Raw genomic sequence first — 22,352 nt, 5'->3', positions numbered from 1 at the left:
GTGTGTCTTCTTTAGAGCTTAGTGGGGTGGACTAAAGGCCCAGTCACACTAAACAACTTACCAGCGATCCCAACAACGATCCAACCTGATGGGGATCGCTGGTAAGTTGCTAGGAGGTTGCTGGTGAGATGTCACACTCCGACGCTCCAGAGATCCCACCAGCAACCTGACCTGGCAGGGATCGCTGGAGCGTGGCTACATGAGTTGCTGGTGAGCTCACCAGTGACCAGCCTCCAGCCAGCAGCGCCGCGTGGAAGATGCTGCGCTTGGTAACTAAGGTAAATATCGGGAAACCAACCCTATATTTACTTTGGTTACCAGCGCACGCAGCTACACGTGCAGGGAGCAGCGCACACTGCTTAGCGCTGGCTCCCTGCTCTCCTAGTTACAGCACACATCGGGTTAATTACCGATGTGTACTCTGCTACACGAGCCGGCACTGACAGTGAGAGCGGAGGAGGCTGGTGACGAAGGTAAATATCGGGTAACCAAGGACAGGGCTTCTTGGTTACCCGATGGTTACCAGTGTCTGCAGAAGCCGGCTCCTGTTGCCTGCACATGTAGTTGTTGCTGTCTCGCTGTCACACACAGTGATGTGTGCTTCACAGCGGGACAGCAACAACTAAAAAATGGCCCAGGACATTCAGCAACAACCAACGACCTCACAGCAGGGGCCAGGTTGTTGCTGGATGTCACACACAGCAACATCGCTAGCAACGTCACAAAAGTTGTTCGTTAGCAGCGATGTTGCTTAGTGTGACGGGGCCTTAAGTTCTCATCCCATCTGTTCCCTATCTAGTGCTATTTAAGGGTTAGCCAAGTGCCTATTTAAGGGTTAGCCAAGATCAGGTATCCGGCTCTGCATATTGGTTCCACACCTATCTAGGGTAGTGAGGAAAGCTAGGTGCCAGTGGTAGGTTTTGATCAGGGGTCACATACCCCTTCCTTCCCTAGACACAAGGTTTCCATTCACCTTCACTGTTCGCTTGGTGCTTCCCCGTACCTAGCATGATACTAATGCTCTATAAATATTTGATGGGAAATACAAGTAGTTACTAAAGCAGACATGTCAGGAGTCGATTCATGACAGGTCCTATTTAAAGGCATTTTCCCAGCATATTTATTGCATATCTTATGAGATGGGTTACCCCATCTAATATGTAAGGTGGCAGGTAGCCATTGTGAAAAAAAAAAAAGAAAATTTTATATGTGCAGCTTTCTTTTACATTTGTAGGAGTTATGGAAGCTGCCGCCGGAACACATGGAACAATGAATATGCCATAAATGTCTGAGTGAGATTAAGTAACCCATTTAACTTTTTTTTTTTTTTTTGTTTTTTTTGTTTTTTTAATAGTGACTTTGTGGAAAATAGTCCTGAAGAAATGATTTATTCTGTTGTTTCTTTTGGGTTCCTTATTTCTAAGAGTCAGATCTCTGTGTGAAATCCTGTCCACTGATAAGAAATGCCAGGAAATCTTAGTTTTCTTTTAAAGTCCAGTGTGAGAGAAAGAAAGGGGGGGAAACAAGTTAGAACTTCCTTCAATCAGTACACAAATCTGAAATTCTTCTGAAGCCTGAAACATTCCATGCCTTTACAAAGGGAGAACGAAAACGGCTCTATAAAATGGCGGAAAAAAGTGTAAAATGCGACTGTAAAAAGCCTGTGCATCAGCAATTACCCTACAGACGCTTGTGATTTGACAAGTGGCACAGAGCTGAAATGGAAAAATTGGGGCTTGGTCTTGATTATTCCATAATTAACAGTGGATACAATTAAAGTAAAAAAATTATAGGAAAAACTAAACTAAAAAAGGCACCAAACATGTGGATCCTCTGGTATATGCTGTATTAATGTCATGCTCCACCCCTCACGCCCCGGACTATTTTCACACTTCAGAATAAAACTTTTCCACGATCGGTTATGTTATGGTTTGTTTTTCTTTTTACAATAAAAAGTTTTGTCCTAGCAAATGTGTGTGGTGTTTTTTGTTCTCAACCATTTTTATGGCATTCCACAGCAATTCTATACAAATGAACTCTGACCGATGTTTCCTTTTTATTAGGGCAGTGTCCCATCTTGTTGTGCAGTTTTCCTGACTCCAAAAACTGAGCTTAAAATTATTGTGCCAGGTTCACATGGAAAAATCACTTTTTTTTTTTTTTTTTTTTTTTTTCCCGTTTTTGTTTCAGGTTTACAAAAACATGAAGTGGTTTAAAATAAAATGGCAGTTGCAACCGGGGGTACAGAGGCAGTGGCGTAGCTAGTGTTTGATGGGCCCTGGTGCAAAGTTTGGACCTGGGGGCCCCCCCTCCACGTGCACCAACAACACTTGGGGTACGGGATAATGACACAGACACTTGGCTGTTACCCACAGCACCCAGTTTTCCAATGATCTGAAATCCCTCTCAGCACCCTTCTTTCCTATGTTCTGATATCCATCTTGTCCTCGGCACCCAGCTTCCCCATGCTCTGCGATACATCTCTCAGCACCCAGCTTTCCCCAATCAGAGCATGGGAAAGCTGGGTGCTGAGGGAAAGAGCCTTTATCCCTCAGCACAAAACGTTCCCATCCCACGCTTGCATTTTTATCCCCCCCCCTCATATATAGTTATCAAAATACTATAATGGCCTCCACATAGCCTTCCATATAGTATAAAGGGTCCCATATAACCCTTCATATATTAGAATGGATTTTCTATAGTTCTCCATGTAATATAATTCACCCCATAATCCTCCATATATTATAATGCCTGTTACCCAGTCTGGGGAAAAGTGTGTGTGTGTGTTACCAGCACTGGTCTACCAGGAATCCAGGGTTACATGTAGTACCCTGAGGCACCTGACACTCAGGGGGGCCACGTATCGAGTACTGGCAGGCAGGTGCGCAGACACACAGCTTGTGACGCACTCTCTAGTCTCTACATGTCATGGATATTTTGTGTATCTTGCACAGGTCAGCTGCGCACAGCCCTCCAAGCTGGGGCATCACCATCCCCAGTATTTGATTTTCCATCTTTGATTTCCCTGCCCACATGCTGGACAGGGACAAACAAAGGGCTGGATGTGGCCTGTGGCTGCACTTTGCTCAAGCCTGCTCTAAGGTATGGTTTAAAATTGGTATATAAATTGTCTGTTTCAATTGCCTATCAATTATATAGAAAGTTATTTGTGCTCCTTTTCTCATATTTATATGTACTCTTAATGGTGGTTGCTTTCATAAGATCTTATAATGCCCCACCCCATGCAGTTTTCATTACAATACAAGCATCAGGCTGATAACTATTTTCAAGAAGGGATGTGCCGGCAACAAACCTAAAAAGATCCATTATTGCCAACTGACCATATCGTCAACCATCTAATCGCTGGGTAGGTTTCAGATTATTATAATAAGACTAGAAGGTGGCCCGATTCTACGCATCGGGTATTCTTGAATTTACGTATTGTGTAGTTCATGTATGATTTTTGTTATGTATGTATGTATGTATGTATGTATGTATGTATGTATGTATGTATGTATGTATGTATGTGTATATATATATATATATATATATATATATATATATATATATATATATATATATATATATATATATATATATATATATACACATACATATATATATATATATATATATATATATATATATATATATATATATATATATATATATACACATACATATATATATATATATATATATATATATATATATATATATATATATATATATATATACACATACATATATATATATATATATATGTATATATATGTATATGTATGGTTGTTGTTGTGTGTACTTACCAAGTGTTTGTGTAGGGCGCTGCACATGTTCTGGGTGTGGGGGGGTGAGAGCGGTGTTGTATGTGTGTTGCGTGTGTTTGTGGAGCGCTGTGTGTCTGTAGTGTTGTGTTTGTCTGTGTGTGTGTGTGTGGTGTGTTTTGGGGGGAGGTATGTTTTGTGCAATGTGTGTTGTGCGGTATGTGCGTATATTTATGTATGCCGCTGTGTGTGTGTGTGTGCAGCGTTGTCTGTGTGTGTGGGTGTCTGTGTAGGGCGGTGTTTGTGGTTCCCAGTGTGTGTGTGTGTGTGTGTGTGTGTGTGTTGGGGGGGAGGTGTGCACCTCCCATCGTGCTCCATCCCCCATGCTGCGCCCTCCCAAACGTGCTCAATCTGCCATGCTGCGCCCTCCCAAACGTGCTCCATCCGCCATGCTGCGCACTCCCCAACGTGCTCCATCCTCCATGCTGCGCACTCCCCATCGTGCACCATCCGCCATGCTGCGCACTCCCCATCGTGCACCATCCGCCATGCTGCGCACTCCCCATCGTGCACCATCCGCCATGCTGCGCACTCCCCATCGTGCACCATCCGCCATGCTGCGCACTCCCCATCGTGCACCATCCGCCATGCTGCGCACTCCCCATCGTGCACCATCCGCCATGCTGCGCACTCCCCATCGTGCACCATCCGCCATGCTGCGCACTCCCCATCGTGCACCATCCGCCATGCTGCGCACTCCCCATCGTGCAACATCCGCCATGCTGCGCACTCCCCATCGTGCACCATCCGCCATGCTGCGCACTCCCCATCGTGCACCATCCGCCATGCTGCGCACTCCCCATCGTGCACCATCCGCCATGCTGCGCACTCCCCATCGTGCACCATCCGCCATGCTGCGCACTCCCCATCGTGCACCATCCGCCATGCTGCGCACTCCCCATCGTGCTCCATCCGCCATGCTGCGCACTCCCCATCGTGCTCCATCCGCCATGCTGCGCACTCCCCATCGTGCTCCATCCGCCATGCTGCGCACTCCCAAACGTGGTCCATCCGCCATGCTGCGCACTCCCAAACGTGCTCCATCCGCCATGCTGCGCACTCCCAAACGTGCTCCATCCCCCATGCTGCGCACTCCCCATCGTGCTCCATCCCCCATGCTGCACCAGCCTCTCTGCCCGCAGCATCAGCCTCTCTGCCCGCAGCATCAGCCTCTCTGCCCGCAGCATCAGCCTCTCTGCCCGCAGCATCAGCCTCTCTGCCCGCAGCATCAGCCTCTCTGCCCGCAGCATCAGCCTCTCTGCCCGCAGCATCAGCCTCTCTGCCCGCAGCATCAGCCTCTCTGCCCGCAGCATCAGCCTTTTCTGTCCCCAGCATCAGCCTTTTCTGTCCCCAGCATCAGCCTTTTCTGCCCCCAGCATCAGCCTCTCTGCCCGCAGCATCAGCCTTTTCTGTCCCCAGCATCAGCCTCTCTTCTCTCAGCCTCCTCCAGCACGCCGTGCTCCTCTGCCGACACAGATCCGATCGCATACATTCACACACACCCGATCGCATACACTCACGCACACACACACTGACGATATTGCACATACGCGCTCACACTCACAACATCCGGAGATACCACATGCTTCTGGCCATGTGATCCTCCGGCAGGTCCTGGAAGCCCACTGCACAGTATCGCCGCCGAGAAGCAAGCGATATCCCAGGATGTGGTGTGGTGTGTGGTGTGTGGTGTGTGTGTGTGTTCCGCCGCTGCAGGACCTTGATGCGCTGGTAACTATGCTACCATGGTTACCAGCGTATCCCGTCTCCCGCTCGCACGGGAGCCCACACCAGCATACGGCGGCAACCCCAGCAATGCGAGGGTATGTGTTGGCTGGGTTGGCGGCGTACGCTGATGTGGGCTCCCGGGGGTGCAGTACTCACCTGGGAGTCGTGGCTCCATGTCGGTCGGTTCGGGCAATGCGTGCGGGGGGCGGGGCCAGAGCGAGCGTGCATTGCGTGAGGGGGCGGGGCGTGGGTGAGTTGCCTGGGCGAGCGGCCAATCCGTGCGGGGGGGCGGGGCCATAGCGAGCCCAGCGGCCAATCAGCTTTGTGTCACCGTAAGGACACAATTTTGGAGCAAGACAGACAGACAGACAGAATAAGGCAATGATATAGAGATATATATATATATATATATATATATAGATATATATATATATAGATAGATTATAATGGTCATTCAATTGTTTATCTCCCATGTAAAACGCTCTTAACTCATTTTATCATGAATATTGAAGTACTATAATGGATATTTATAGGTTTGCAAACAATTGGTAACTTAAGTGCAAAATGAAGTGGAATTCTTGACCAGATTTTCTCAAAGCTCTTGTTTTTTAATATAATATTTTTCCCTCTTTCTAGACTTGTTTTGTGCATCCATAGAGAAATCGAAAAGAATGGTGTTACCAGAAGAACTGCACATGAAACTGGAAAAAAACTGGGAGAGCAAAGTAGTTAAGACTGCCGAGGACACTAACCAAGGTATTGGACCTTCGAACATGGCATGGTCTGTTAGCTTTCCCCTCCCAGAAAAAGCACCCGTCTTGTCTATGGACTGGTTTTGCAACTCAAGGTCTCTTCTGCAACACCAGACAAAGCCCATAAGCACTGTTTCAGAAAGAAAGCAAAGGAGTTTATCTGATCCATTACATGCACTTTAATGGGAATGGCCCACCATAACCACTTATCAATATCACCTATTCATAAGATACGTGATAAGCTGACAATTGATGGTGTTTCAGCTGCTTGGACCGCCACAGATCATAAGAACACGTGTACGCTCACACGAGCTTGAAAAACGGATGAGTACGATGCGAGAAAATCTCGCATTGCACTCTGACCAATATTAGTCAATGAGGGCGAGCAGTTGGTCAGCTTTTCTCATCCAGATTCTGGATGCAAGAAAAGTCGCAACATGCTGCGATTTTCTGCGAGAGCCGTATTTCTCGCACCCATTCAAGTGAACGGGTGCGAGAGAAACATCGGACTGCACTCAGATGTTATCCCAGTGTAGTGCGATATACGCACAGGTTGACAATGGAGGAGATGGGGAGATTAACCCCTTCCTCTCCTCCGCAGCGCCCGCCCTCAGCTTCGCAGCTGTGACTTGATCGCAAGATCGGGTTAGTCTCATGACTAGAGTTGAGCGCGGTTCGTGGTTCGTGGTTCTCCAGTTCGCGGCTCGAGTGATTTTGGGGCATGTTCTAGATCGAACTAGAACTCGAGCTTTTTGCAAAAGCTCGGTAGTTCTAGAAACGTTCGAGAACGGTTCTAGCAGCCAAAAAACAGCTAAATCATAGCTTGGTTTCTGCTGTAATAGTGTAAGTCACTCTGTGAATCAAACTATTATCACATTTCAGTGTATAGTGTGCGTGAACAGCGCCTTCAGATCACTGCTGTTTCTATAATGGCGATCGCCATTTTTTTTTTTTTTTTTCTTGTCTTCCTTCCCTAAGCGCGCGCGTCTTGTGGGGCGGGCCAGCATGTCAGCCAATCCCAGACACACACACAGCTAAGTGGACTTTGAGCCAGAGAAGCAACGGCATGTGTGATAGGATCTGCATGTCACATGTCCCTGCATTATAAAACCGGACATTTTCTTCACGGACGCCATTATCTGCCTTCTGCGTCTTTGGTGTCAGACATCACTGTCGCAGCTCCGTCTTCCTGAGTCCTATAGCCGATACAGCTGTATGCGCTGCATACACAGCGTTAGACAGCTTAGGGAGAGCACTTTATAGCAGTCCTTTTAAGGGCTCCAACCGGCAGGGTCAGAGAGCCATAGGTGACAGGTCCTGCAAACAGCAACAGCGTCTGTGTAGCCCAGGTCAGGGATTTCCTACCTGCATTTCACCATTAGGAGGGAATAGAAAGGCAGGCTTCCATTCCTCTACCCAGAGCACCACAATCCTGCCACTGTACCCTCTTGTCCTCTGCACACTCCAACTGATAACTAAGCCATTATACTAGCAAACACTCAGTGTACCTAGTGGCATCCTATACGTGGCTATTGGACTTTGCTATAGTCCCACTAGTGCAAAGACATTTGCAGAGCGCGTCTGCCTGCATTGCACACTACAACTCATTCTAACCAAGCCATTATACTAGCAAACACTCAGTGTACCTAGTGGCATCCTATACGTGGCTATTGGACTTTGCTATAGTCCCACTAGTGCAAAGACATTTGCAGAGCGCGTCTGCCTGCATTGCACACTACAACTCATTCTAACCAAGCCATTATACTAGCAAACACTCAGTGTACCTAGTGGCATCCTATACGTGGCTATTGGACTTTGCTATAGTCCCACTAGTGCAAAGACATTTGCAGAGCGCGTCTGCCTGCATTGCACACTCCAACTCATTAAAACCAAGCCATTATACTAGCAAACACTCAGTGTACCTAGTGGCATCCTATACGTGGCTATTGGACTTTGCTATAGTCCCACTAGTGCAAAGACATTTGCATAGCGCGTCTGCCGGCATTGCACACTCAAACTCATTTTAACTAAGCCATTATACTAGCAAACACTCAGTGTACCTAGTGGCATCCTATACGTGGCTATTGGACTTTGCTATAGTCCCACTAGTGCAAAGACATTAGCAGAGCACATCTGCCTGCATTGCACACTACAACTCATTCTAACCAAGCCATTATACTAGCAAACACTCAGTGTACCTAGTGGCATCCTATACGTGGCTATTGGACTTTGCTATAGTCCCACTAGTGCAAAGACATTTGCATAGCGCGTCTGCCTGCATTGCACACTCAAACTCATTTTAACTAAGCCATTATACTAGCAAACACTCAGTGTACCTAGTGGCATCCTATACGTGGCTATTGGACTTTGCTATAGTCCCACTAGTGCAAAGACATTAGCAGAGCACATCTGCCTGCATTGCACACTACAACTCATTCTAACCAAGCCATTATACTAGCAAACACTCAGTGTACCTAGTGGCATCCTATACGTGGCTATTGGACTTTGCTATAGTCCCACTAGTGCAAAGACATTTGCATAGCGCGTCTGCCTGCATTGCACACTCAAACTCATTTTAACTAAGCCATTATACTAGCAAACACTCAGTGTACCTAGTGGCATCCTATACGTGGCTATTGGACTTTGCTATAGTCCCACTAGTGCAAAGACATTAGCAGAGCACATCTGCCTGCATTGCACACTCCAACTTTTTTAAACTAAGCAATTTTACTAGCAAACACTCAGTGTACCTAGTGGCATCCTAAACGTGGCTATTGGACTTTGCTATAGTCCCACTAGTGCAAAGACATTTGCAGAGCACGTCTGCCTGCATTGCACACTACAACTCATTGTTACTAAGCCATTATACTAGCAAACACTCAGTGTACCTAGTTGTATCCTAAACGTGGCTATTGTACTTTTGTCTATTCACAGTATTGGAACGATATTTGCAGCACGTCTGCCTGCATTGCACACTCTAACTTTTTTAAACTCAGCCATTATACTAGCAAACACTCAGTGTACCTAGTGGCATCCTATACGTGGCTATTGGACTTTGCTATAGTCCCACTAGTGCAAAGACATTAGCAGAGCGCGTCTGCCTGCATTGCACACTCCAACTCATTAAAACCAAGCCATTATACTAGCAAACACTCAGTGTACCTAGTGGCATCCTATACGTGGCTATTGGACTTTGCTATAGTCCCACTAGTGCAAAGACATTTGCATAGCGCGTCTGCCGGCATTGCACACTCAAACTCATTTTAACTAAGCCATTATACTAGCAAACACTCAGTGTACCTAGTGGCATCCTATACGTGGCTATTGGACTTTGCTATAGTCCCACTAGTGCAAAGACATTAGCAGAGCACATCTGCCTGCATTGCACACTACAACTCATTCTAACCAAGCCATTATACTAGCAAACACTCAGTGTACCTAGTGGCATCCTATACGTGGCTATTGGACTTTGCTATAGTCCCACTAGTGCAAAGACATTTGCATAGCGCGTCTGCCTGCATTGCACACTCAAACTCATTTTAACTAAGCCATTATACTAGCAAACACTCAGTGTACCTAGTGGCATCCTATACGTGGCTATTGGACTTTGCTATAGTCCCACTAGTGCAAAGACATTAGCAGAGCACATCTGCCTGCATTGCACACTACAACTCATTCTAACCAAGCCATTATACTAGCAAACACTCAGTGTACCTAGTGGCATCCTATACGTGGCTATTGGACTTTGCTATAGTCCCACTAGTGCAAAGACATTTGCATAGCGCGTCTGCCTGCATTGCACACTCAAACTCATTTTAACTAAGCCATTATACTAGCAAACACTCAGTGTACCTAGTGGCATCCTATACGTGGCTATTGGACTTTGCTATAGTCCCACTAGTGCAAAGACATTAGCAGAGCACATCTGCCTGCATTGCACACTCCAACTTTTTTAAACTAAGCAATTTTACTAGCAAACACTCAGTGTACCTAGTGGCATCCTAAACGTGGCTATTGGACTTTGCTATAGTCCCACTAGTGCAAAGACATTTGCAGAGCACGTCTGCCTGCATTGCACACTACAACTCATTGTTACTAAGCCATTATACTAGCAAACACTCAGTGTACCTAGTTGTATCCTAAACGTGGCTATTGTACTTTTGTCTATTCACAGTATTGGAACGATATTTGCAGCACGTCTGCCTGCATTGCACACTCTAACTTTTTTAAACTCAGCCATTATACTAGCAAACACTCAGTGTACCTAGTGGCATCCTATACGTGGCTATTGGACTTTGCTATAGTCCCACTAGTGCAAAGACATTAGCAGAGCGCGTCTGCCTGCATTGCACACTCCAACTCATTAAAACCAAGCCATTATACTAGCAAACACTCAGTGTACCTAGTGGCATCCTATACGTGGCTATTGGACTTTGCTATAGTCCCACTAGTGCAAAGACATTTGCAGAGCGCGTCTGCCTGCATTGCACACTCCAACTCATTAAAACCAAGCCATTATACTAGCAAACACTCAGTGTACCTAGTGGCATCCTATACGTGGCTATTGGACTTTGCTATAGTCCCACTAGTGCAAAGATATTAGCAGAGCACATCTGCCTGCATTGCACACTCCAACTTTTTTAAACTAAGCAATTTTACTAGCAAACACTCAGTGTACCTAGTGGCATCCTAAACGTGGCTATTGGACTTTGCTATAGTCCCACTAGTGCAAAGACATTTGCAGAGCACGTCTGCCTGCATTGCACACTACAACTCATTGTTACTAAGCCATTATACTAGCAAACACTCACTGTACCTAGTTGTATCCTAAACGTGGCTATTGTACTTTTGTCAATTCACAGTATTGGAACGTTATTTGCAGCACGTCTGCCTGCATTGCACACTCAAACTTTTTTAAACTCAGCCATTATACTAGCAAACACTCACTGTACCTAGTTGTATCCTAAACGTGGCTATTGTACTTTTGTCAATTCACAGTATTGGAACGTTATTTGCAGCACGTCTGCCTGCATTGCACACTCTAACTTTTTTAAACTCAGCCATTTATAGTAGCAAACACTCAGTGTACCTAGTTGTATCCTAAACGTGGCTATTGTACTTTTGTCTATTCACAGTATTGGAACGTTATTTGCAGCACGTCTGCCTGCATTGCACACTCAAACTTTTTTAAACTCAGCCATTATACTAGCAAACACTCACTGTACCTAGTTGTATCCTAAACGTGGCTATTGTACTTTTGTCTATTCACACTACTGCAAATCTATGTGCAGCACCTCTGCATGACAACCTCGTGCTCTGTTTTTAATAAGCTATAATGATAGCACAAAATACTGCCATTTTGTGGCATCATAGAACTGGCTGTTGTATTCCATTAGTGCCCCACTGGTGACAAGCTATTTCTAGCACCTCTACATCACACCCTCATGCACATTTAGCTACGCTAATGTTATAGCAAACTCATGGAATTCATTGCTGCATTTCATAATTCGGAGGGATAGAAAGTCAGGCTTCCTTTAGCTTTTCCTTCTGTTCATAGACAGCATCTCCAAGACAAATTTCCCCTCCACGTCTAAGTGTGGAGAGGCAGCTAGTGCGCATGCGTGTGCCGATGTACCCCAGCTGCAGCATAATTACAGTGTTTCGCCTAGTGAGTATGCTCAGCCTGACTGTGCCATTCCTGACGCTAAGTCTTCATTTCGGGATACAGCGCATGCTCCCACACTAAGTGTGAAAAGCCTCTTTGCACAGGTGCTTGCATTCTGTGCCGGGTCTAAGTCCTGTTTTGTGCCTAGACACCATGCTAAAGCTGATAGTCTTTTTTCAGAGACTGTATTTCATGCTACTGAGCATGCTCAGGCACTTCCTGCATCAGAGACTAGGTCCGGTAATGAACTCTTTGGCCCTGGCCCTGATGTGGGGGTCCCATATAGACCACAGGGCATCAGGTGTCCTCCCAAATGGCTTGCAGAGGCCCACACCTATGACTTGTCACCGCATTATTGATGGTCAGACGATGACTGGTGAGGTGTTTGGGTCATGGCAGCCATGAGGTCATCATTGAAGTTGCGTTTCCAAATAGGACGCTAGTTATGCCACTCATGACGTGTCACTCTGCTTTTGTCTCCAGGAGGTGCATTGTGGTTCACCCTGGTTTGGGGCGGACCCAGGTTATAAAAGGGGCTGGAGCCAACAAGGAGGTGCGCAGTCTTCTATTATGCTCCGAAAGAGCACACCTCCATGTGTTGAACCCATTGCGGCTTTAGGCCAGAGGTAGGCAGGGATAGGGTGGTGGATGCAGGCCACCACCACAGTTGGTAACGCAGAACGGTTAAGACCAGCTCCTGTCCTAACAGTCCTGCTTGTGCAGCCCAGTGGCATTAACAGGCCTGCTGCTGCTGATGCGCCTGCTGTCCACAGGTGTGGCCCCTACGCACACGGTCAGCGTACTCAATGGCCCCTGTGTTGTTAACAGGGAGTTCCTGGGCTGGGTGGGCATGTGGACCCTGTGACGCTAACAGGGCTCACAGTCTCCAGATCCGAATGGCGTCTAACTCGGTTCAGGCTACTATTAGTTTCATAGCCACACAGCTCTGTATCCTCCACCAAACCTTCAAGTTGCCAACCTCTCCTTTTCCAACTGGGAGCACGGTGGACACTGACTGCTGAAGGTGATATATACCTTTCTCTTTCTTTTCTTATTAATTTTTGTTATATAGCGGTCACAGATTATATACCACTTTATCCAAATCTGCCAGTCCCACTGTAACAGATGTTGTTTCTTCAGCAAATGTTACAGTTGTTTAACCACCAAATCCACGGACCAAAATTTTTTTCCCCTTTCCAACACACCTGTTCCCCTTTCCAACAGCATCTGTCCTTTTTCAACTCATTTTGGGATATGACCAAAAGTGCAACTGTGCAGGGACACCGTACTCAACGCCATCTCAGCACAGCAGCCATCCCTCGGTCCCTCCGATGTGGACAAGTAAAAGACCATTTCCTCCTATCCATGACAAAGTGTTGAGATTCACTCTGTGCAGCACTGGTGTTTAGTGGAAAAGTAGATCTAAGATTGCGTACCACATTCTGCAGATACTCCTGTATACGTGCGTCTATTTCTATGGCAGGAATTAGTTCGCCAAATTTTGTCTTGTACCGGGGATCTAACAGTGTGGCAACCCAGTATTCAGGATTACTTCAAATTCATACAATCCGAGGGTCATGTAGGTAGTGCAGCAAGAAGGCGCTCATGTGTCTTGTGCATCCAGGAGGACCAAGTCCTTGGTGTGTTGGTGGCAGAGAGGTGAGAATCGTGCATCCTTCCTCTGCCCTCTACCCACAACCTCGCACAACCGAAATGTGAGCAAGCTCTCACTCATCTGCTGAGTCTTCCATGCCCATCGCCAGTTCGTCCTCCATTTCTTCATGGGCTCCTGCACTTTCATCAACACTTTTTGCTGATACTATGCGCCCTTGTTAATCCCTCTCCCTCACCATGACTGCCGCATAGGTGCCGCTGACCATCTGGACCTCGTAGATCTTGTTATCCCTTCCGCATATGACTCCTCCTGTACTTCCTCCCCTTCCTCTTGTCCCAACACCTGACTCCGAATAATAATTACAGTGTGCTCCATCATGTAGATGACCAGAATTGTCACGCTGAGAATGACATTGCCAGTGCTAAACATCTTCGTCGACATTTCAAAACTGTGTAGCAGGGTGCATAGGTCCTTGATCTGACACCACTCCAGCAGCGTGATCTGCACCACCTCTGGATCAACTTATCCCAGGCTATATGTCTTACCGTATTTCAGCAGGGCTCTGCGGTGCTGCCACACACGCTGCAACATGTGCAGATTCCAATTCCTGCGTGTCGGAACATCGCATTTCCGGCGTTTAACTGCCAGACCCTAAGACTTCCGGAGTGATGAAAGTTGTTGAGCTGCTGTGTGCGCACGATGGAAGTGAGCACATAGCGAGCGTGCCCGCTGCACAAGGCCATGTAGGCCGTGATGGTGTTTTAAAAATTGCTGGAGAATTCGGATCAACACGTGAGCCATAAAAGGCACGTGTGTCACATTGCCCTGAGGATGGCCCGCAGCCAGGTTTGCATCATTGCCGCACACGGCTGTTAAGTCACCAACGGAGTCCGCTCCGTCAATTTGTACTCCGGTCGCCAGGTGACAACGTGTTCCTTTCATGAATAGTGCTGATGATGGGAGAGTAGTCGATGCCAGCGGCGCAGGTGGACGCAGGTTATGCTCACCCACTGGGCTGCATTACCTTGACAGATGCAGAATCTCTGGCTGAATGTAGCTGGTGGGTATCTCACAGATGAAATACCATCATTCAGCTACAACCAATGGGAAGACACCACACCCTTTTTTATGCCCATCCTGTCTGCAGACCACTGCCAGACATAGCTATGAACCTCTGGTTAATTTTACCCCCAGTTCAGTTTTATGATTTTGTGTGCTTGTTACCTGACTACTTTTCCTGCTTGCTGTTTATGTACCTTGTTGGCCGATACGCATTTCACCTCTGCTTGTTTTCTGATTAAGTCCTGGCCGTCCCATTCTGTTCCTGTTCCTCAATTAATGTTTTGACCCTGCCTGACTACTATTCTCTGTAATAGCGGTGTGACTCACATTTCCCATACATTTCAAAGTAAAACTTTGACCGCCTGATGGCATTGAGCTCTGCTGCCAGCATAGTAAGGAGGTGTGTGGTAGTCCTTGTGCGCAGTTGCAAGGAAGGGTGGCCTGACCACACAGGGTTTGCGCAAAGGTAGAGGACCCACACGAGGTTGAAGAGGCAGAAGCAGTGTATTAACTTCTACATACAGAACAAGGATTGAAACAACTCGTGGGGACGGCAAGACTTGTACAGCAGACCCTTCTCCATCTCTCACCATAGTTTGCCAGTGCCCAGTCAGTGACATGTAATGACCCTGTCTATGCTTACTGGTCCAAGTATCTGTGTTGAAATGCACCCTGTCGCACACAGATTTTCTCAAGGAAGTGGTGATGTTGTGTGCGACATGCCGGTGTAGCGCGGGCATGCTTTTCTTGGAGAAGCAGTGGTGATTGGGCATCTGGTACTGGGGCACAGCGACAGACATAAGGTCTGTAAAATCCTGTGTGTCCACTACGCGTAAAGGCAGCATTTCGGTAGCCAACAGCTTACAGAGGGATAGAGTCAACCACTTAGCTTTGTCATGGGTCGCAGTAAGTGGCCTTTTATTTGACCACATCTGAGGGACAGAGATCTGGCTGCTGTCTGTAGACGGTGTTGAGTAGGGTGTCCCTGGAAAAATGCAGGTTTGTGAGAAAAGTGCAGGCGGAGACATGATGTTGGCTTCATCTTGCCTTCAGATCTGTTCATCTTGTATCATTTTTAAAAAACACAGCAAGCAAGGGTTACTCCAAGCGGAGTCTCCCTTTTTTTCCAAAAATTGGGCCCCACACAGACACCTTATCAGTGGCAGCACTTGTGCCCTAGTTGCAAACAGGATGTTTTGATTTGCATCAAGCACATTCCAAATCCACAAGCATTTACTCTCCCCAGGATGACACAGGGGTAGTAAATTCCTTCTGGATCCATGACTTGTTCATTTTGATGAACGTCAGTCTGTCCACATTGTCACTGGACAGACGCGTGCGCTTATCTGTCAGCACACACCCAGCAGCACTGAAGACACGTTCAGAGACAACGCTGGCAGCTGGACACGACAAAATCTTCGAGGCGTAACTGGAGAGCTCTTGACATTTTTCTAGATTTGAAGCACAAAAGGAGCAAGGCTCCATTTGCAAAGTCATTGCATCGATGTTCATTTGGAGATACTCCTGTATCATCCTCTCCATCCGTTGACTATGTGTCAGACTTGTTGTCTCTGGTGGCCTTGCAAAGGAGGGTCTAAAAAAATTATGAAAAGATTCCATAAAATTGCTGTTACCAGCACCAGATACGGTCCTACTGGTACGGGTAGACTGTTGAAGATGACGAGGCCGTCCCATGTTTGTCAAGTTACAACTGGGAGAATCACTCCCTTCACCTGCACGGTTGTTTGGTGGAAAAGCCGAGCTAAGATCGAGTAACAGCTTCTGCTGATACTCCTGCATACGTGCGTCCCTTTCTATGGGTGGAATTATGTCACAAAATTTGGACTTGTCCCGGGGATCTAATAGTGTGGCAAGCCAGTAGTCATCATCACTTCTAATTTTGACAATACGAGGGTCATGTTGGAGGTAGTGCAACAAGAAGGCACTCATGTGTCTTGCGCAGCCATGCGCACCAAGTCCACGCTGTGTTTGTGGCATAGAGGTGCTAACCGTTCTTTCTTCCTCTGTCATCTCCCCCCAACCTCTTTCAACTGAAATTTGACCAAGGTCCCCCTCATCTGCTGAGTCTTCCATGTCCATGGACAGTTCGTCCTCCATATCTTCATGTCCTCCTGCACCTTCCTCAACATCTCACCTGCTACCATGCGCCCTTGTTGATCCCTGTCCCCCATGGTCCCATGCCTGCCGCGTTGGTGATGATGAACGTCTGGACCTTGGTGATGTTGTTGTGTCTTGCGCATATGAATCCTCCTGTAGTTCCTCCCCTTCCTGTTGTCCCACCCCCTGACTACGAATAGTGTTTAGCGTGTGCTCCAGCATGTAAATGACTGTAATCGTCATGCTGATAATGGCATTGTCAGCGCTAAACATATTCGTCGCCATGTCGAAACTGTGCAGAAGGGTGCATAGGTCCTTGATCTGAGATCACTCCATCAGGGTGATCTGCCCCACTTCTGCATCTCGTTGGCCCAGGCTATACATCATGACGTATTGCACCAGGGCTCGCCGGTGCTGCCACAGTCGCTGTAACATGTGGAGAGTTGAATTCCAGCGTGTCGCCACATCGCATTTCAGGCGATGAACCGGCAGGCCGAAAGACTTCTGGAGCGATGCAAGTCGCTCAGGTGCGGCGGTTGAACGGCGGAAGTGAGCACTGCAGACAGTTTCCGTGCCCTGGTCAGAAGGCCATCTAGGCCGGGATAGTGTGTTAAAAATTGCTGGACAACAAGGTTAAACACGTGAGCCATACAAGGCACGTGTGTCACCTTGCCCAGGCGAAGGGCCGCACCCAGGTTTGCAGCATTGTCGCACACGGCCTTACCAGGCTGCAGGTTGAGTGGAGACAACCATTTATCAAAATCAGTCTCCAGAGCTGCCCACAACTCAGTCGCTGTGTGACTCCTATTTCAAAGACATGTCAAGCTAAAGACCGCCTGATGCCGTTGCGCTCTGCTACCAGCATAGTAATGAGGGGTGCGTGATTCCTTCTGCGCAGTGAGAACGCTGGTGGCCTGACCAGGCAGGCTTGGGGCGGAGGTGGAGGACCCAGATGAGGTGGAGGATGCAGAAGCAGTGGCGGAACTTGGACAGACAGAGGATTGACACACAAGTCGTGGGGACGGCAAGACTTGTGCAGCAGACCCTTCACCATCTATCACCATAGTTACCCAGTGGCCAGTCAGCGACATGCAACGTCCCTGTCCATGCTTACTGGTCCAAGTATCGGTGGTGAAATGCACCCGTTCACACACAGAGTTTCTCAAGGAAGCGGTGATGTTGTGTGCGACATGCTGGTGTAGCGCGGGCACACCTTTCTTAGAGAAGTAGTGGCGACTAGGCATCTGGTACTGGGGCACAGCGACAGACATAAGGTCTCTAAAATCCTGTGTGTCCACTAGGCGGAAAGGCAGCATTTCTGTAGTCAACAGCTTACAGAGGGATAGAGTCAACCTCTTCGCTTTGTCATGGGTCGCAGGAAGTGGCCTTTTATTTGACCACATCTGAGGGACAGAGATCTGGCTGCTGTGTGTAGACGGTGTTGAGTCGGGTGTCCCTGGAAAAATGCAGCTTTGTGAGGAAAGTGCAGGCGGAGACATGATGTTGCCTTCATCCAAAGTTGGTGCTATCGATGTCTGAGAGAGCTGTACACACTCACTTGTTTCCCCTTCCAAACCAACTGACGACCTACCAAGCAAACTGCCTGTTGCGGTTACAGTGGTGGAAGTTGTGGGTGGAAAAACAGGTGTGACAGCTGTCCCCACAGTCCTAGAAGATGACGAGCGCGCGGATGCACTGGAAGGGGCAGGCGGTGGATGGTTCGCTCCGCTAGGCCGCATTGCAGCACGGTGAGCTTCCCATCGGGCCATATGATATTTATTCATGTGACGATTCATGGAAGAAGTTGTCAAACTGCTGAGGTTTTGACCTCTACTAAGAGAACCATGACAAATTTTACAGATCACATAATTTGGGCGATCTTTTTCTATGTCAAAAAAGGACCTGGCTAGGCAAGGCTTAGAGGCCATGCGACCTGTTGATCCACCCCGAATAATGCTCAGAGGCAGAGTGGTGGCTGAGGATGCAGTTGTAGACGTGCTACCAGTGCTCCGACTGTGTCCAGGAAGGCGCCAGGTTACTTCGACGTCGGTTGCATCCTCCTCCACCGCCTCTGTTGACCTCCTCGAGTGTCTGACTGTGGGTTGACAGTAGGTGTGATCTAGAACTTAATCATCAATTGTTGTGTTTGCACTCCCCTACCCCTCAGACCGAGTTTCTTCTTGCCCTGACCGAATATTTAAGTTGTCATCCCAATCGGGTATCTGCGTCTCATCTTCATCAGTATGTTCCTCATTGCCTATAACCACAGTTGTTGGAAAGGCAGCATTTTGGTAGCCAACAGTTTGCATATGATGAAAGTCAACCTCCAAGCCATTTCATGCCCTTCTAAAAGCATGTAAAACACAGCGAGGGGACTCCAACCACAGTCTCCCTCGTTGCCACTAACTGGGCCACACACACCCCACTTGACTGGCATCGGTTGAGCCCCCTTTTGAAAAAGAAAAAGATGCTTTGCATGAAGCACTCTCAAAAATACGCGTGCCTTTCCCGTCCCCTGGCTGACCCAGGGGAAGAAAAGTCCTCTGAGAGCCATGACTTGTTCATCTTGGTTCTTTTAGAGACACAGCGAGGGGACTCCAACCACAGTCTCCCTCGTTGCCACTAACTGGGCCACACACACCCCACTTGACTGGCATCGGTTGAGCCCCCTTTTGAAAAAGAAAAAGATGCTTTGCATGAAGCACTCTCAAAAATACGCGTGCCTTTCCCGTCCCCTGGCTGACCCAGGGGAAGAAAAGTCCTCTGAGAGCCATGACTTGTTCATCTTGGTTCTTTTAGAGACACAGCGAGGGGACTCCAACCACAGTCTCCCTCGTTGCCACTAACTGGGCCACACACACCCCACTTGACTGGCATCGGTTGACCCCCCCTTTTGACAAAGAAAAAGATGCTTTGCATGAAGCACTCTCAAAAATACGCGTGCCTTTCCCGTCCCCTGGCTGACCCAGGGGAAGAAAAGTCCTCTGAGAGCCATGACTTGTTCATCTTGGTTCTTTTAGAGACACAGCGAGGGGACTCCAACCACAGTCTCCCTCGTTGCCACTAACTGGGCCACACACACCCCACTTGACTGGCATCGGTTGAGCCCCCTTTTGAAAAAGAAAAAGATGCTTTGCATGAAGCACTCTCAAAAATACGCGTGCCTTTCCCGTCCCCTGGCTGACCCAGGGGAAGAAAAGTCCTCTGAGAGCCATGACTTGTTCATCTTGGTTCTTTTAGAGACACAGCGAGGGGACTCCAACCACAGTCTCCCTCGTTGCCACTAACTGGGCCACACACACCCCACTTGACTGGCATCGGTTGACCCCCCCCTTTTGACAAAGAAAAAGATGCTTTGCATGAAGCACTCTCAAAAATACGCGTGCCTTTCCCGTCCCCTGGCTGACCCAGGGGAAGAAAAGTCCTCTGAGAGCCATGACTTGTTCATCTTGGTTCTTTTAGAGACACAGCGAGGGGACTCCAACCACAGTCTCCCTCGTTGCCACTAACTGGGCCACACACACCCCACTTGACTGGCATCGGTTGAGCCCCCCTTTTGACAAAGAAAAAGATGCTTTGCATGAAGCACTCTCAAAAATACGCGTGCCTTTCGCCTCCCCTGGCTGACCCAGGGGAAGAAAAGTCCTCTGAGAGCCAGGTCCACATTGTCAGTGGACAGACACGTGTGCTTATCTGCCAGCAGACCCCCAGCAGCACTGAAGACAGGTTCCGAGAGAACGCTGGCTGCAGGACACGACAAGATCCTCAAGGCGTACGTGGCGAGCTCAGGCAATTTATCCAGATTGGAAGCCTAAAATGAGCAGGGCTCAAGTTGCACAATAATGGAATCGATGTTTCTTTGCATATACTCATATATCTGTGTGTCTCCCTCTTTTTCCTTGTCCAGCTGTTTTGTTTTCACATGAGTATATGTCCTTGTCACTTTCCCATGTGTTTGTGTTATGTTGTGAGTTGTTTGTCACCTTTTGGACACCTTTCAGGGTGTTTTCTAGGTGTTTTACTGTGTTTGTGATTGCCTGCCATTGTTTCCTATGGGCTCGAGTTCGGTTCGTCGAACGTTCGACGAGCCGAACTCGAGCCAGACCCCCCGTTCGGCGAACCGCCTCGAGCCGAACCGGGACCGGTTCGCTCATCTCTACTCATGACACTCGGCTCCCACTCGTAGCAGAGCCTGAGCCGGGGGTCATTAACATATTGCATCTGATGCTCTCACATCGGATGCCATACGCTAGTGCGAGTTCAGCCCAAGGCTGTAGATTTCACCCCATTTCATTGGATCAATGAAGACCGCAGCTCCATTCTTTGTCCATAGCACTGGACTTGACAAATGCTCTAGTGCTGTTCTCGCTTATTTTCATCAGTCCCTTAGCCAGTCATTGGAGATGGTAACCAACCATTAATCCATTTAAATAAATACAAAGCCCGGCTCTTGTTCTTCAACAGATCAGATAGTTGATAATGGCATAAAAATCATTTTTGTTGGCAGAACATGACTTCTTGTAAACTGCTACCAACAACATGGATGGTGTATTGGGAACACAATGATCATTGTGTTCTCATCAGTTTGTGTGATCGGGCCCTTAAAGGGACACCAGTCGACTTAATTAAAGGAGTTTTCTCCACAAAAAAAAATGATTGGAAAATTGATTTTAATCAATAGATCTTAGAATAATAATTTCCACAATTAGATGCTTAATAAGAAATGTCCCTGTCCTGAGAACTTTCTAAATGTGTCACTGCTATGTGCTGTGTAATAACCCTGTCTGACCGTACAGGGACATGGTCTGATCATACCATATCTCCTGGGTAGGGGAGGATGCAAAAGGGTATAAAGATATTACAGCACGGCATCACGGCTGATGTCTTTTGGGAGATAAAACATTTCCCTGCCTATTGTGTGTCGTGTTTTATATGAATAAAAAAAAAATTATTTACTGTGTGTGTGTGTGTGTGTGTGTGATATAAAATAAATAAAATTATTTATATATAATATATATATATATATATATAATATATTTACACACACATATTAAATTTTTTTTTATTCATATAAACACGACACACAATATATATTTCAAGATCTATTGCTTAAAATGAATTTTGTTCATGGGAAACCCATTTTAACAGGTCAATATAAAATGAAATGAAAATGACAACGTAGATGTATCCTATCCTAACCCCTTGCAATCTTTCCCCCCCCCCAGTCTCTGCAATAACCATGACCTCAAGACAGATGCCCTGTAACCTCCAAGTGGTGAAAAACACAGACAAATACCTGACTGTCATGTTTGAGCTCTGCCCTCAGAATGGAGGCGAACTATGTGTGCGCAGAGTCAAGTCTCCAGTGCCGATCCTTTCTACATCTCCCAATGGTGAGAACTTAAATTTTATATATAAATTGCCACTTTTTTTTGTTTTTATAAATATTTTGTGATTACTAATATATATATATATATATATATATATATATATATATATATATATATATATATATATATCTCATTAACCACTGATTGGTGGCACCCTATGTAATCATCTGCATGCAATTCCATTGTAGTAAAATCATT

At 47.1% G+C, this 22,352-nt stretch overlaps 1 protein-coding gene across 2 annotated transcripts in view; it reads left to right on the top strand.

Moving 5' to 3' along the window:
* LOC142311667 (myosin light chain kinase, smooth muscle-like) overlaps nt 1-22,352 on the top strand; it is a 142,986-nt gene that overhangs the window by 33,609 nt on the left and 87,025 nt on the right. For both annotated transcript variants that reach the window (XM_075350262.1, XM_075350261.1), the window contains exons 2-3: nt 6,189-6,308; nt 21,990-22,157. In XM_075350262.1, the coding sequence (XP_075206377.1) occupies nt 6,224-6,308; nt 21,990-22,157 (253 nt within the window). In that variant the 5' untranslated portion in view covers nt 6,189-6,223. The remainder of the gene's footprint in view (nt 1-6,188; nt 6,309-21,989; nt 22,158-22,352) is intronic.

The sequence above is a fragment of the Anomaloglossus baeobatrachus genome, chromosome 5 (genome assembly GCF_048569485.1).
Source record: "Anomaloglossus baeobatrachus isolate aAnoBae1 chromosome 5, aAnoBae1.hap1, whole genome shotgun sequence".
Lineage (NCBI taxonomy): Eukaryota > Metazoa > Chordata > Amphibia > Anura > Aromobatidae > Anomaloglossus > Anomaloglossus baeobatrachus.
This window is presented reverse-complemented; position numbering and strand designations above follow the sequence as displayed.